This window comes from Quercus robur, chromosome 4 (assembly GCF_932294415.1).
Source record: "Quercus robur chromosome 4, dhQueRobu3.1, whole genome shotgun sequence".
Classification (NCBI taxonomy): Eukaryota; Viridiplantae; Streptophyta; class Magnoliopsida; order Fagales; family Fagaceae; genus Quercus; species Quercus robur.
Window position 1 is genome coordinate 71,173,703 of NC_065537.1, and position 14,521 is coordinate 71,188,223.

Consider the following 14,521-nt stretch of genomic DNA (forward strand, 5'->3'; position numbering starts at 1 on the left):
CATATATGGTCAGAGATTACGCAAGCCTGCCTCTTTCAATTATGAGATGCATCATGGTGCTAAAACCCAAATCATTCAATCAAGAGATACATACAAAAAGTTCTAAACTGCTAGAAACCATGTTATAGAGTAGGAATTTCTATCCGTTCATGAACTTGCCATAGAAAATCGAATCGTAAAAGACAAGGATTTTGTTTTTTGTTTTTTAGGACCATATAATAAGAGATTGAATTTCCATTGGTCCATTAAAAAACATGAAATTGAAAGGAAAGTTCTACTTACTGAAATCATGCAAAGCACATTTACAAATATACCCACTCTTTTTTATTTATTTCTTATGCAAAGTATACGCCCTCTCTCTTTTATATATGCATAAAAACATATATACATATATTCCGGTTCTCCATCATTTCCGAGCCCATCTCCAACAACATTAACCTAAGGATGAGTTACGCACTACCTTTGCTGCTATTTTTTCTTCTTCGATTTAACTATGCAATGTCCAAAGTCGAAGAATACCAAACATACATCATCCATATGGACCATACTCAGAAGCCTGTGTCTTTATCAACCCATGAGTCATGGCATCGTTCCATTTTAAATTCATTGTCGTCTTCTCCTGGTGATGACCAGGAACTGTTATTGTACTCATACAACCATGTCATGCATGGCTTCAGTGCGAGGCTTACACCCTCTCAGCTATCTGAGGTTGAGAAATCTCCGGCTCACCTCGCCACATACCCGGAGTCCTTTGGCAAGCTGTTGACAACCTACTCCCCTAAGTTTCTTGGGCTACAACAAAACGTTGGCATATGGCCTGCTGCCTCGTATGGAGAAGATGTGATTGTAGGTATCCTTGATACAGGAATTTGGCCAGAGAGCGTGAGTTTTAACGACGAGGGTATGTCACCAGTGCCACAAAGATGGAAAGGCAAGTGTGAGAATAGTACAGCATTTAGTCCTTCATACTGCAACAGGAAGCTCATCGGGGCGCAATCGTTTAGCAAAGGACTCCAAGCTGCAGGTATTGATATATCCAATGAACCATTCTTCAATTCTGCAAGAGACTACATGGGTCATGGTACACACACTGCATCCACAGCGGTGGGTAACTATGTACATGATGTAAGTCACTTTGGATATGCAAGAGGCACTGCCAGAGGAGTGGCTCCCCGGGCATATCTTGCTGTGTACAAGGTCCTTTGGGCAACAAACACAGAAGAGTCTGCATCAACCGATGTTCTTGCTGGTATGGACCAAGCAATTGATGATGGGGTTGATATCATGTCTTTGTCCCTTCGCATTAATCAGACTTCTTATTTCGCTGATAGCATTGCCAAAGGTTCTCTTTCGGCAATTGAGAAAGGGATTTTTGTTGTCTGTGCCGCTGGCAATGACGGTGATTTTAAAACAATATACAATGGAGCACCTTGGATAACAACTGTTGGGGCTAGCACAATTGATCGAAGTTTCCATGGAAAAGTGACTCTAGGAAATGGGGTTACCATTGGAGGCACATCATACTTTCCAGAGAGTGGTTTCATTACTAATTTACCTTTGTACTATGGCACACGTAACAGGAGCAAAGCATTTTGCAACCACAAATCTTTGGATAAAAAGGAGGTTATTGGGAAGGTAGTCATCTGTGATTATAGCACCAAGATTAATGTTTCTGAACAGATTAAAGAGGTCGAGAGCGCAGGTGGTTATGGAGCTATCTTCTTGACAGATGCATCATTCTCTCTCTATTCAGATGAATACTCCATTCCGAGCCTTATTGTGCCAACTGCTTCAGGGACTCGGGTCAAAGAGTATGTGACAAAGGTGAGAAATCCAATAGTGAATAACATGAGGTTTCTATTAACAAGGTTCAGTACCAAGCCTGCACCTCAAATCGCCAATTTCTCTTCAAGGGGTCCAAGCACAATCAGTCCAGGAGTTTTAAAGCCAGATATTCTCGCTCCAGGAGTTGATGTGCTAGCCGCAGTTTCACCCATTGTACCACACATAAGTGTCGGAAAATATGATTTGGCTTCAAATTATGCTTTAAAATCAGGTACATCAATGTCAACACCACATGTTGCTGGCGTTGGAGCTTTACTAAAAGCAATCCACCGTGAGTGGAGCCCAGCAGCTATCCGATCAGCTATGATGACCACAGCCTATGTCAAAGACAATACTGGCAAGATCTTTAAAAGCCAATTGACAAATTCTTCTTCCTCGCCTCTAGACTTTGGTGCTGGCCATATCAATCCAAACAAAGCCATGGATCCTGGACTGATCTATGATATGGGTCTGCAAGATTATATTCAATTTGTGTGTGGCCTGGGGTACACTGAGAAGCAAATGATTCTTCTCCTTAGACGAACTCGATGGATTTGCAACCACAAATCTATTCATGATCTAAACTATCCCTCTTTCATGGCTGTACTCTCCAACAAAACTAGATATCCAGTGACAATGAAGTTTAACAGGGTTGTGACAAATGTTGGCAATGATAAATCTGTTTACCGAGCACATTTGGAGAACATTCCAACCGGAATGAGAATAAGTGTCAAACCGAGGATTCTTACCTTCACCCCGCAAACATCAGAATCGAAGTTTTGTTGTGAGCGTTGTGCTTGATAAGCTTGATGGAGAATATCCAATTCCAACGGTATTTGGTTTTCTCAAATGGATTGATCAAGATAGCCACATAGTATCAAGCCCCATAGTGGCTATCAAATATTAGCGGACAATATATATGAGCATGTTCACGTGCTAAATATTAGCTATTGTCGAGGGCGTCCTGGCTATCTGTCTTCTTAGTTCAAGTAGTGGTTATTCGTCATGAAAATCTGCAAGTGCTGTGTTATAACTATATGTTGGCTTTGTATATGAGAATAAATGGCTTTTGTCTCCAAGCTGAAGCTGCTGCCCTCCTTTGGGCAGTTGAGCTAGCTAGCCGAGAGCAGTGGCTTCAAGTGATCTTTGAAGGAGACGCTAAGGCCTGTCTTGACCCCCTATCTTCACCTACTTCCACCCCGGACTGGAGTAACAGTACCTATATCAGCAACATCTTTCATTTTTCTGCTTGTTTTGCTTTTGTTAAGTTTTGTTGGGTTAGGAGGTTATGTAATGCAGCAGCTCAAGATGTTGCTAAATTTGCTTTAACCTCCCTTCGGTCCTTTTCTTTCAGTTCTGGTAATATTCCGCCAGGTATAGAGTTTGTTTGTAAGGCGGATTACCCACCCTTTGTTTCTTTTGATGTTTAATGCTATTGAAGTTTTATCCACACACACACACACACACCAAAAAAAAAAAAAAAAAAAAAAAAAGAGAGAGAATAAATGTGTTAAACATGAATCACAATAAATGTGCTAAATATCTGAAGTTTTTTTCTTTTTTTTTTCCTAGAAAGCTTTCTTCCCTTTTTTGTGTTCTTTATTTTCCTGTTTGAGACTGTCATGGAGGGCAAAGCATTAAAGACATTTCTATACTAGTGCTTGTAAGATATTAAAGTCTCTTAACGTGTTAAGCATAATGTCGTAATTTCGTGGATCTGGATCCTCTCCATTTCCCTTTGAAATGGAGAGGGTCCATTTCATGGCCAAGATTACTTTGAAAATATATCAATGGTTAAGATATGCCACATCAATTAAAAATGAATAGCTTAACTCTAATAGCAAAGTTAACTATGATTAACCAAACTAAACCTTAACGTTCGCTAACGTAAGCGTTAACGTTGGGGAAAAAAAAAAAAAGAGAATGAGAGTCTCTTTCAATCTGGATGCCTCATCAGTCATCTGGGCACGGTCGGCAAAGACATTCAATGGTGTTCCTCGCCGTGGAGGGGATAAAGACTTCACCTTAGGATACATCCAACGATGCACAAGAATCAGATTCTGACCACTTCTGTGTCTTTGTCAGTAAAGTAAATTACCCCGATGCTAAGCAATCCCATGTCCTTTCACAATTTTTAATTTTACAACTCGTTCCTTATAATTTTTAATTTTTCTAATTCTTTTAACATACATACATACACCTTTGAAGGAGGATGCTTTAGTTTTTTGTGGTACAACTACATGTTTTAAAAAGTCAAGCTTTGAAGTGTAAAAGATTATGGAAATTGTGTCTTGTGGAAACATAAATTTACCAAGTGTCTTTAATTTTCCAACTGTGGATATGTTTCCTTTTTATGCAACTTAAATTTGTGGGAAATTTGTGAATGTTCAACATAATATGAGAAAATCAGTATCGCTTGCCTTTGCAATTTATAGCCTTTAGTTATTTGGATTAATCAAAATCGTATGGGTTTGTGGTTTGATTGTCTGTAAAAGGTTGGCAGATCAAATCAGTGCCTGGATTTGCTTTGAATGCCTGCAAAAAGATTAGAGAGCAGCATGTGTGGGTACTGGGTACCTCCTTCATTTTTCCCTTTTTTGCATCAGTTTTCGTGGCATCCAAACCCATCAAAGATACAAACTTTCCTTCATTTTCAGCAAGCAAACGAAAAGAAGGAACAAAACACAGAAAATGAAAAAAGACAAAAAGAAAAGATGACTCGAATCAATTGTCAATTAACGAAATTAATGCATTACAAGCAGAACAATCAAATTGAGGGGGAAAAAAAAAAAAAAAAAAAAAAACCTTTTCGTCTTCCTCTTCCTGTTCTTCGTCAACGTCAACGCCAACGCTTGTGCTAGTTCATCTTTTTTTTCTAAACTCTACTCTTCTCATTTTGTTACTTCTAGATCTATTCTTCCTGAAATGTCTTGGTATTAAGAGTCCAAGTAAAATCCCACAGCATGTAGCAGCTACTAATGTGAGATGCATCAGCCAAGCTACAAGGGTAGCAGGCAGTGCAACAGTTGCTAATGACAAGTGTGTTGTTCAAGCCACGAAGGCAGCTGTTGCTGATAAGGAGTGCATCTCTCAGAGCACAAGGATTGCATCAAATGGCTTGATGAGCACAGAAGTATTGGAAATGCTTGAAGCTATGCCAGATCACGATTTCTTCATCTAATAGCATTAAAGAAGTTAGTTCCGCAAATCCAGGAGTCCTTTGCTCCTGGATTGCCACGTGTACAGATTCTAGAAGGTTTCAAGTAACAGAATTTGGCGCTAATTGTAGGGCGGTTATGTTTACTGTGTATATAAAAACAGAGTATAGTGATGTATTATTCATTCATTCCATTTCTTGTAATTTTCTTCTCCATCAATGAAATGCTCTCAATTCTATTTAGATTCTCTAGTTTTTACACTTGGTCACAAAATCACAATTCACGAAGCTGAAAAGATAAATTTAACATACTCTCGTCTAAACTTAACCATAGTTTAGACAGAATCCTCCGTTAACTCATAGTAGCATTAGTCAGTATTTTTTTTTTTTTTTTTTTTTTTGGAGAATTAGTCAGTATTTTTTTAAATGGTGTGGCACATCCTAACTTATCATTTATTTCAAATCAATCCTGACCATGAATGGACAAGGGAAATGGAGAGGATCCAAATCCTAGTTTCGTATACGCTGGTTTGGCATTATCTTGCTACTGCCCATGACCAATGAAAGCTGACCTCTACCGAGTCAATCGAACAGTCAGACGAGGCTGTTGACAATGAGTAAGGCGGTGGTCGGTAGAGGCTTGGGTTTTCTACGCTTCTACACCAGCCGGTTCAAAAAATTGTTCTGCTTTTTTTTATTCCAACAAGGAATCGAACTGGACGATCTATTTTATAGATTATATATATTCTCAACCCAGATCGGAGCTAACTCAGTTGAAAAGTTAAGATTCGATGAGAGTTTGATCTAGTTAGATTTTATGAAAACATGAAAAAGAGAATATAGGAGGGAGAACACAAGGTTTGCGTTGTAAGGTCTAACGGTCTAGTCCACAGTGAAAAGCTCTATAGTAATAAGGTCCAATCCAAATAAAAAAAGCCCTATAGTAATGACTTTAAGGCCCAAACCAAATAAAAAAAAAAAAAAAAAAAAAAAACCCATCTTGTGAGGTAATAATTGATTAAAAAAAACAAAAGTTCACATACCAATAAAAATAAATAAATAAATAAATAAAGACCCCATCCCGATAATTTTTTGAGATAAATAATTATTATTTTTAACTTAAAGTTGATAAAATGCTGGTTTAGATTAATTAAAATAACCATATTATCCGATTATATATCAACTGAATATTGAGATGTTAGCAAAATTTAAATACAAAAACTTAAAATAATAATTTTGTATCTTAAGAAGAGAGAAACATTTAAATATTGTAATGTAATACAAAATTTTTTACTGAATATAAAAAAGATCTCATTTAGAATTATTATTCTTAAGCCGCAAACAGTATTTTTGTTTGAATGTACTAGTATTGTTGTATAAACCACTTCTTCTAGGTTACATAAAGGCCTCTTATTTGTGTGTAATATACAGAATATTTAGTCCTTACATGCTATTATTAGAACAATGGTTATAGCCTCTCTGAGCATATGTTTTAGTTTTTTTTTCTTTCTTTTTTCCAGAGTCCCCACTAGCAATGTTGTTCATATTAGTACTTTTCACCCATCCATATGTAGCCAATATCATATCTAAGCCCATTGAGTTTCTTTTTGAACTTCCAAATCTCATAACTGGGAAAATCTTAAAACGCATCAGCCCAATACCATTGAAAGCACTTCAAATGGGCCCTCCACAACCTCACCTGCCTCTATTAGATTTATTTGCATCATGGCGCAATTGAGCTGGTGGTTGCAGTGAAAAGTTGTTGATAAGATCATTGTGGAAAGCCATCAAGAAATCTAGCTTAGAGAAATCACATAACGAAAATTTCAGTTTCTGTTGATATATGGTCGTCTGATGTGTATGGTTGAAGTCGTAACGTAAGTTGCAATATATGCGTGGGCTATATCTTTAAACTGCGGGACTTGGAGTGATCCTATAGTATGAATTCTATCTACTTGAAAGATAGGGAATTACAAGTCATCCGAAGTGTACTATAAAAATAGTGTGTGTCAAAGGGCATGCATGTACTACGATGTACACAAATTGGCCATGTTTACACACTGACACCAATCTATGGGAAGTATTATAGATGAAAGTTAGCATGGGAAATAACCATAGTACCATGATGCATACTAACTAGACCTAAAACCATTGATTATGGTGTAAACTCAAGTGGGAGGTGTTAGTTTATAGTTGTGACGGGTGATTACAGCATAATATATATGTTGTACCCTCACGTATACTAACGCCCACATAATGGATGATATATACTGATTCGCATATTCACAAATTGCAAATTTATTACTATTTTTGTAGAATTGTTAGTGTATTTTGGATATAACATATAAGCCACATCTGTTCATGGGAAGATATGCCTATTTGTTCGTGTCTATAAATAGTAAGACTCTCATTTGTTTTGGATAGTACTAAATTTTCTCTATAGATATTATTGTTTCATGTTTGCGATCAACACCCTCGCTAATATGTATATAATCCAATAAAACTGAGTAAATGGTATTTCTCTTTTGTACAAAAGTAAAGCTTTTGGAATTTAGGTCATTAGTGATTTTGTTATATGTGTACTTGCCTAATTACATGCATTTTGTGTGTGCAATGAGGGTTTTTTTTTTTTTTTGGGTCTAGTGTCATAATTTTCCTTTTTTTATAAAATTTTTGGATAGCTTTATTTTGAAGACATGAATTGGTAGAAAAATGTAATATTTTGCAGGCATTTTAAGTAGAGTTGAACAAGGACCGAACCAGGATTCTGAAATGAGGGGGGCCAAAATATAAAATAATAAATAATAAATAATAAAAATTGGTATAGACCAAACTTAACACAAGCTTGTTCAATTGCATTGTGTTAATTAACATCATAATATATTCGTGGTAATTCCGGATTATTCTATAATGAACTATTACCAATTTTATATATGGTGATTTTTCAAAAATTTATTTGATGGATTTTAGAAATTGGGACATCAAACTAGATGTTGACAATACTGCATTTTCAATATGAGCTTCTAAGTTATTTTGATTTTTTCTTAATAAAAAATAAAAAACAAAATTGAAAGTTATTTTTCCATGATCTTAAAAAAAAGGCAACAATAATTAATTATAAGGAATTTATCCTCCATCTACCTAACCATTTAAATAATATTTTGACATATAAGATTGAAGAATTTTTCTCATTTCTTAAAAAGTAACATTACCAAACAATTTATTACAGCAAACTCATTATATAATTTTTTTAATAAAAAAATAAACATTATTATTACAGCAAACACAACTAAAAACTTTTTAAAAAGTAACATAAAAAAAATAACATTGAGCACTTCATAGTTCACACCATGTGAACTGAAAATCATACATTTGATAATGCCAAATTTGTGCTTTACTTTTGTTGTCAATATTTGTTTGTCTACAGGTAATTCATGTTATTTTTGGAGCAATTGGGTTTCTTTGTCTACAGGTAATATATATTATTTTTTTTTGGCAATTAGGATTTTTTGGACCAAATTTGTGCTTTTTTTTTTTTTTTTGGTTATTATCCGGAGGTTATTTTAACTATTCTTCAAGCAACTAGGCAAAAGGGATAGAATAGAACAAATACTTTTGGATTTCATGGGCCAATGTATAATTTTTTTGGAGGGAGGGTGCCAAGATTGCATATTTTGGGGCAAATTGAAAACTTTCTTTGTGTACACACATACTAAGAATTTATTTTTTTTTCAAAATTTGGGGAGGGGGGGTGGGGGGGCTATCGGCCCCCCCAGCCTAAGGCTAGGTCCATCTATGGAGTTTGAGATATATTTTTACCAAATCGTCCTCATGTATTTTCCTAGTTAAACGTAAGACTTATAAGTATGTCTGAATCACATAAAAATCTAATCCAAAAAGGAAAAATCCTTTTATAGATAGTATAGATAGATAAAACCAAAGATAAAAGAAAGAAAACAATTACTTACAACACAAATGAATGGTCAGAGATTACATAACAAATGAATGACATCCATAAAGACCTCGATGGTAACATTACAGAAGCCTACCTCTTTCGATTATGAGATGCATCATGGTGCTAAAACCCAAATCATTCAATCAAGAGATACATACAAAAAGTTCCAGACTAGAAACCAAATATATGGAGAGAGATTTTTTCTTGGATTGATATGGTTATTTTTCATACGTCTCTTAATTATTGAATTTTGATAAGGTTGAAGTAGCATAATTTGATACTAAATATTTTTTTTATCAATAGCGGCGTCCCTAGCTTTTAAAATTCCCCCACCATCTTATATTTTTTATTAAAAGCACAAATCTATAACTAAAACATTTAACTATTAATTGCCCCCCCCCCCCCCCCCCAAAAATTTTTAAAACAATATAAATCAATCACTAATGCATCATTTTTCTTTTTCATCCTTATACCAGGCATAGCTCATATCCAACATATATTTTCCTAAAAATAGACATGTCTCTATAAATAATTATTGTCTTTTTTTTTTTTTTTTTTTATATCTTATTATAGCATACTAGTTCATTAATTCAAGTATATTCAAGATATATGAGAAGAACAAGAAATAGATAACTAAATCTATTAAATAAAAGCAATTTCATTTACCAACAACAAAACTTTGTTATTTTGCTTTTGGAGAATTAGACATATTGACACTGTTTTATTATTTTTATGTTTTAGCTTTTAAAATAAAGGAAAATTGAATTATTAAGAGTTAGAAATCCATATTGCATCTGTCAGTTATGAAAAAAAAAAATTCTTTATTCTCTATGTAGGGACACGATTTCTTTAACGGCCCAATAATGATGTTGGGCTCGTACGTGAAAGATCCCTCACAATATGATTTGTAGAGAGTGGGCTTGAAAGGCTTGCCTTTGATCACGGGGCGATGGTCCGGTCTTGATTTAAGAGGAATTCATGCAGAAAAAGGGAGTTGGGTTTGAGCATTTAAACCTTATAGCGTCGTATCCTGCGGAGTTGGTCTCCTCGGACTTGGTCCGAGGATCATTGAGGTCTTTCCCCAGTTACCCAACGGTGGGTTTTTTCTGTCATGTGCATGAGTTGTTAAGATATTTTCATCCATGGAGTCTTTCTCCTCGAGATGGGATGGAAGTCCCCCCTTCCAGATTTACTTACTTTTCCTTTTATACTAGCCTGCGTTCGCTGTCCTTCGTCCACGTGTAGGGTCAACCTTTACAAGACTGATATTTGTCCCGTCAGTCTAATCCCAGAATTGTTGGGGATGGTTGATAAAGTTGAAGAGTACGGCTCTGTTAGGTGCAGAGTCTTATCTGGGAAGGGTAGTAAGGGTAAATTTCCCAAGATATTTTAGATCTCCTTTCCAGTTTGGTCCTATACCGTTTTTGCCCTTCTTCTCAGTGGAATTTTGGGTCTGCCGAGGACTGAACTGTCCTCGGCAACATCTCCAGGCTATTTGGGCTTTATGTTATTGAGCTTGGGCCGTAGCCTTCTTTGGCTTGGGCCTTTGGACTCCCCACGAGCAAGTGGACCTGACCCATAAATTATTGAGCCCCACAATAGCCCCTCAAAACCCTGTTGTCCGACTTCCCGGTTGGAGAGGGGGGTTTTGGTAATACCGAGCCTTTATTATGGCTCATTTAATTCAGTCCTTGACTGACGCTGGCGACTCTTCACCTGCCCAGGGAATGTACCAGTCTACAAGACGTTCCCCTTAATTTGCGCACGATGCGTTTATGCCGTTTGGTTATCCGAAGCGCGTCTTTAATATCTTCCCTTTACGAGACCTCCCTTAGTATATCATGTCTGAGGCGAGGGTTGGGGAAAAGGAACTCTTTCTGCCACAGAGGCGCCGTGTCCTCCTGAGACTCAAAGTAGTGAGGTATGGGCAAAGGAGGCATAAATTCAAGAGACTATTCCGTTTCGACAGAGGGGAAAGGGTGTTTCTCCCTCTTTTAGTCAAAATCCGAAGCAGGTTCTGTTCATGCCAGAATTTTGGTGTGTCAGAAGAAAGATTCTCCGCCATCATCGCCTCTGCCTTGTTGCAGGCAAATTTTTGGTGAAGGCTCCTCAACTTCCGGCTCCCTGCGCCTTTCCTTCAGCGGTGTGAGGCTCAAGTTGGGTTTTCTCTCTGCACCTTTTCTTCGACGGTGCAGGCCCTAAGCTGGGTTCTTTTACTGCCTGAACTATGGGCATGTAAAAGCATTGAAGAAGAGCAAGGTCTTGAGGCAGTAGCCAACCTCTTTTCTTTGCTGCCTCCTCGGCTTTGTCTTATTCTCTTGTATCTTTTTTTTCAATTATGTAGTGAGCTTTGACATAAGCTGATTCCAGCTTTTCAATGTACGCTGTACTATTTCTTTGTTTTAGTAAAAAGGGAAATTTATTTACTTGTTTTGAATACTATTCTTTTTGCAACACTACTTTGTGAATGGGTGTGCTCCATGTGCGTGTTTCTTCAATGGTACTTAGAGCAATGAACCTTGAAACATAGTCCAACTAATTCTGATTTACCAACACTACCAGGAATTATGACGATAATTCATAGTAAGTTAGACTTAGGAAACTAACCGAGGTAACAGTTGAATATTCTGTGATAAGTGCGAGAATACCGTCCGAGAATGATAATCTCTAAATAATCCACCCGAGGAGTTGACTGAGCAGTAGGGAACTCCGATGGTGTTTCAGGCGACATATTGCTCTATCTTGCATCGATCCCCTTTGGTGCTGAAGATCCGAAAGCAGACTTGAGAATCCTTGCGATTTAGGAATTAACCCAATCGTTAGTGGAGAGTTTTCCTCGGATAAATCCTAAAGTCCATGTAATATAGCTTTTCCTTGTAAGTAGTTTTGAGTACTTGGTTTCCCCATAGGCTTGAGTCCGAGGACCATGCAAGGCCTTGGTTCTGTCCAAAACTTTTTTGAGTACTTGGTTTCCCCATAGGCTTGAGTCCGAGGACCATGCAAGGCCTTGGTTCTATCCAAAACTTTTTTGAGTACTTGGTTTCCCCATAGGCTTGAGTCCGAGGACCATGCAAGGCCTTGGTTCTGTCCAAAACTTTTTGAGTACTTGGTTTCCCCATAGGCTTGAGTCCGAGGACCATGCAAGGCCTTGGTTCTGTCCAAAACTTTTTTGAGTACTTGGTTTCCCCATAGGCTTGAGTCCGAAGACCATGCAAGGCCTTGGTTCTGTCCAAAACTTTTTTGAGTACTTGGTTTCCCCATAGGCTTGAGTCCGAGGACCATGCAAGGCCTTGGTTCTGTCCAAAACTTTTGGAGTATTTGGTTTCCCCATAGGCTTGAGTCCGAGGACCATGCAAGGCCTTGGTTCTGTCCAAAACTTTTTGAGTACTTGGTTTCCCCATAGGCTTGAGTCCGAGGACTATGCAAGGCCTTGGTTCTGTCCAAAACCTTTTTGAGTACTTGGTTTCCCCATAGGCTTGAGTCCGAGGACCATGCAAGGCCTTGGTTCTGTCCAAAACTTTTTGAGTACTTGGTTTCCCCATAGGCTTGAGTCCGAGGACCATGCAAGGCCTTGGTTCTGTCCAAAACTTTTTTGAGTACTTGGTTTCCCCATAGGCTTGAGTCCGAGGACCATGCAAGGCCTTGGTTCTGTCCAAAACTTTTTGAGTACTTGGTTTCCCCATAGGCTTGAGTCCGAGGACCATGCAAGGCCTTGGTTCTGTCCAAAACTTTTTGAGTACTTGGTTTCCCTATAGGCTTGAGTCCGAGGACCATGCAAGGCCTTTTTGAGTACTTGGTTTCCCCATAGGCTTGAGTCCGAGGACCATGCAAGGCCTTGGTTCTGTCCAAAACTTTTTTGAGTACTTGGTTTCCCCATAGGCTTGAGTCCGAGGACCATGCAAGGCCTTGGTTCTGTCCAAAACTTTTTTGAGTACTTGGTTTCCCCATAGGCTTGAATCCGAGGACCATGCAAGGCCTTGGTTCTGTCCAAAACTTTTTGAGTACTTTTTTGTACTTATTTGCTTTTTCGCAGGTCAGCCCCTTGACCATGGCGGGGAGAGCTGACTTGGGGTCGGAAGCCCCTAGAGCCGCCCGTGCCGTTGGCGCTACAGGATGTAAGCCCTGGCACAAGTTTGTGTCGGAATAACAACTGCATGTCGCCGGAGATGGGGGAAAACCCTTGAATCTCTGCTTGCTAGAGAATTGACTCGAACGCCACCCATGCCAACGCGTAAGCCTTCCCACAGACGGCGCCAATTGTAGGGACACGATTTCTTTAACGGCCCAATAATGATGTTGGGCTCGTACGTGAAAGATCCCTCACAATATGATTTGTAAAGAGTGGGCTTGAAAGGCTTGCCTTTGATCACGGGGCGATGGTCCGGTCTTGATTTAAGAGGAATTCATGCAGAAAAAGGGAGTTGGGTTTGAGCATTTAAACCTTATAGCGTCGTATCCTGCAGGGTTGGTCTCCTCGGACTTGGTCCGAGGATCATTGAGGTCTTACCCCAGTTACCCAACGGTGGGTTTTTTCTGTCATGTGCATGAGTTGTTAAGATATTTTCATCCATGGAGTCTTTCTCCTCGAGATGGGATGGAAGTCCCCCTTCCAGATTTACTTACTTTTCCTTTTATACTAGCCTGCGTTCGCTGTCCTTCGTCCACGTGTAGGGTCAACCTTTACAAGACTGATATTTGTCCCGTCAGTCTAATCCCAGAATTGTTGGGGATGGTTGATAAAGTTGAAGAGTACGGCTCTGTTAGGTGCAGAGTCTTATCTGGGAAGGGTAGTAAGGGTAAATTTCCCAAGATATTTTAGATCTCCTTTCCAGTTTGGTCCTATACCGTTTTTGCCCTTCTTCTCAGTGGAATTTTGGGTCTGCCGAGGACTGAACTGTCCTCGGCAACATCTCCGGGCTATTTGGGCTTTATGTTATTGAGCTTAGGTCGTAGCCTTCTTTGGCTTGGGCCTTTGGACTCCCCACGAGCAAGTGGACCTGACCCATAAATTATTGGGCCCCACATTCTATTATTGTTATATTTTTCTTATATTGACATAAATATATCTATATATATATATATATATATATGTTTAAAGTATAAAATGATGTTAAATTATTTAAAATTGGTTAAATTTTAATATTTTTTATAACTATAAATATACTTAAACTCTATAATCTCTAAATTATTTAATAAAAATTTTCAATGAAAATTATTTTGTTTTGGAGTAAATGTTTTTGTTATATATGTGATTTAAAAAAAAAAAAAAAAAAAAAACCATGTTACATACATACTATATGTATAGATAAATGTATAGATAAATATATGTATAGATAAATATATAAAAGCAAAACCTAGGTACTGTTCCTTAAATTCCCCTCTTAAGATTTTGTCATGTGAATTTTTCCTTAAAAAAATGTATAACTACTAATTAACTACACTCTTTATATATATATATATATATATATATATATAGCATCACCCTTAAAAAAATCCACACATCTTTAGAATCCAAATTGAGACCTTATCTTCAATCTCATTGTCAAAAAAGATTTCTACACTCTTGCTTTTTTTAAGAGAAAACA

At 37.7% G+C, this 14,521-nt stretch overlaps 1 protein-coding gene across 1 annotated transcript in view; it reads left to right on the forward strand.

Annotated features, from left to right (window-relative positions):
• The first annotated feature begins 498 nt into the window (after nucleotides 1-498).
• The window catches only part of LOC126722514 (subtilisin-like protease SBT3), a 77,332-nt gene continuing 63,309 nt past the window's right edge, over nucleotides 499-14,521 (forward strand). The window contains exon 1 of the mRNA XM_050425670.1: nucleotides 499-2,573. Within this exon, the coding sequence (XP_050281627.1) occupies nucleotides 499-2,573 (2,075 nt within the window). The remainder of the gene's footprint in view (nucleotides 2,574-14,521) is intronic.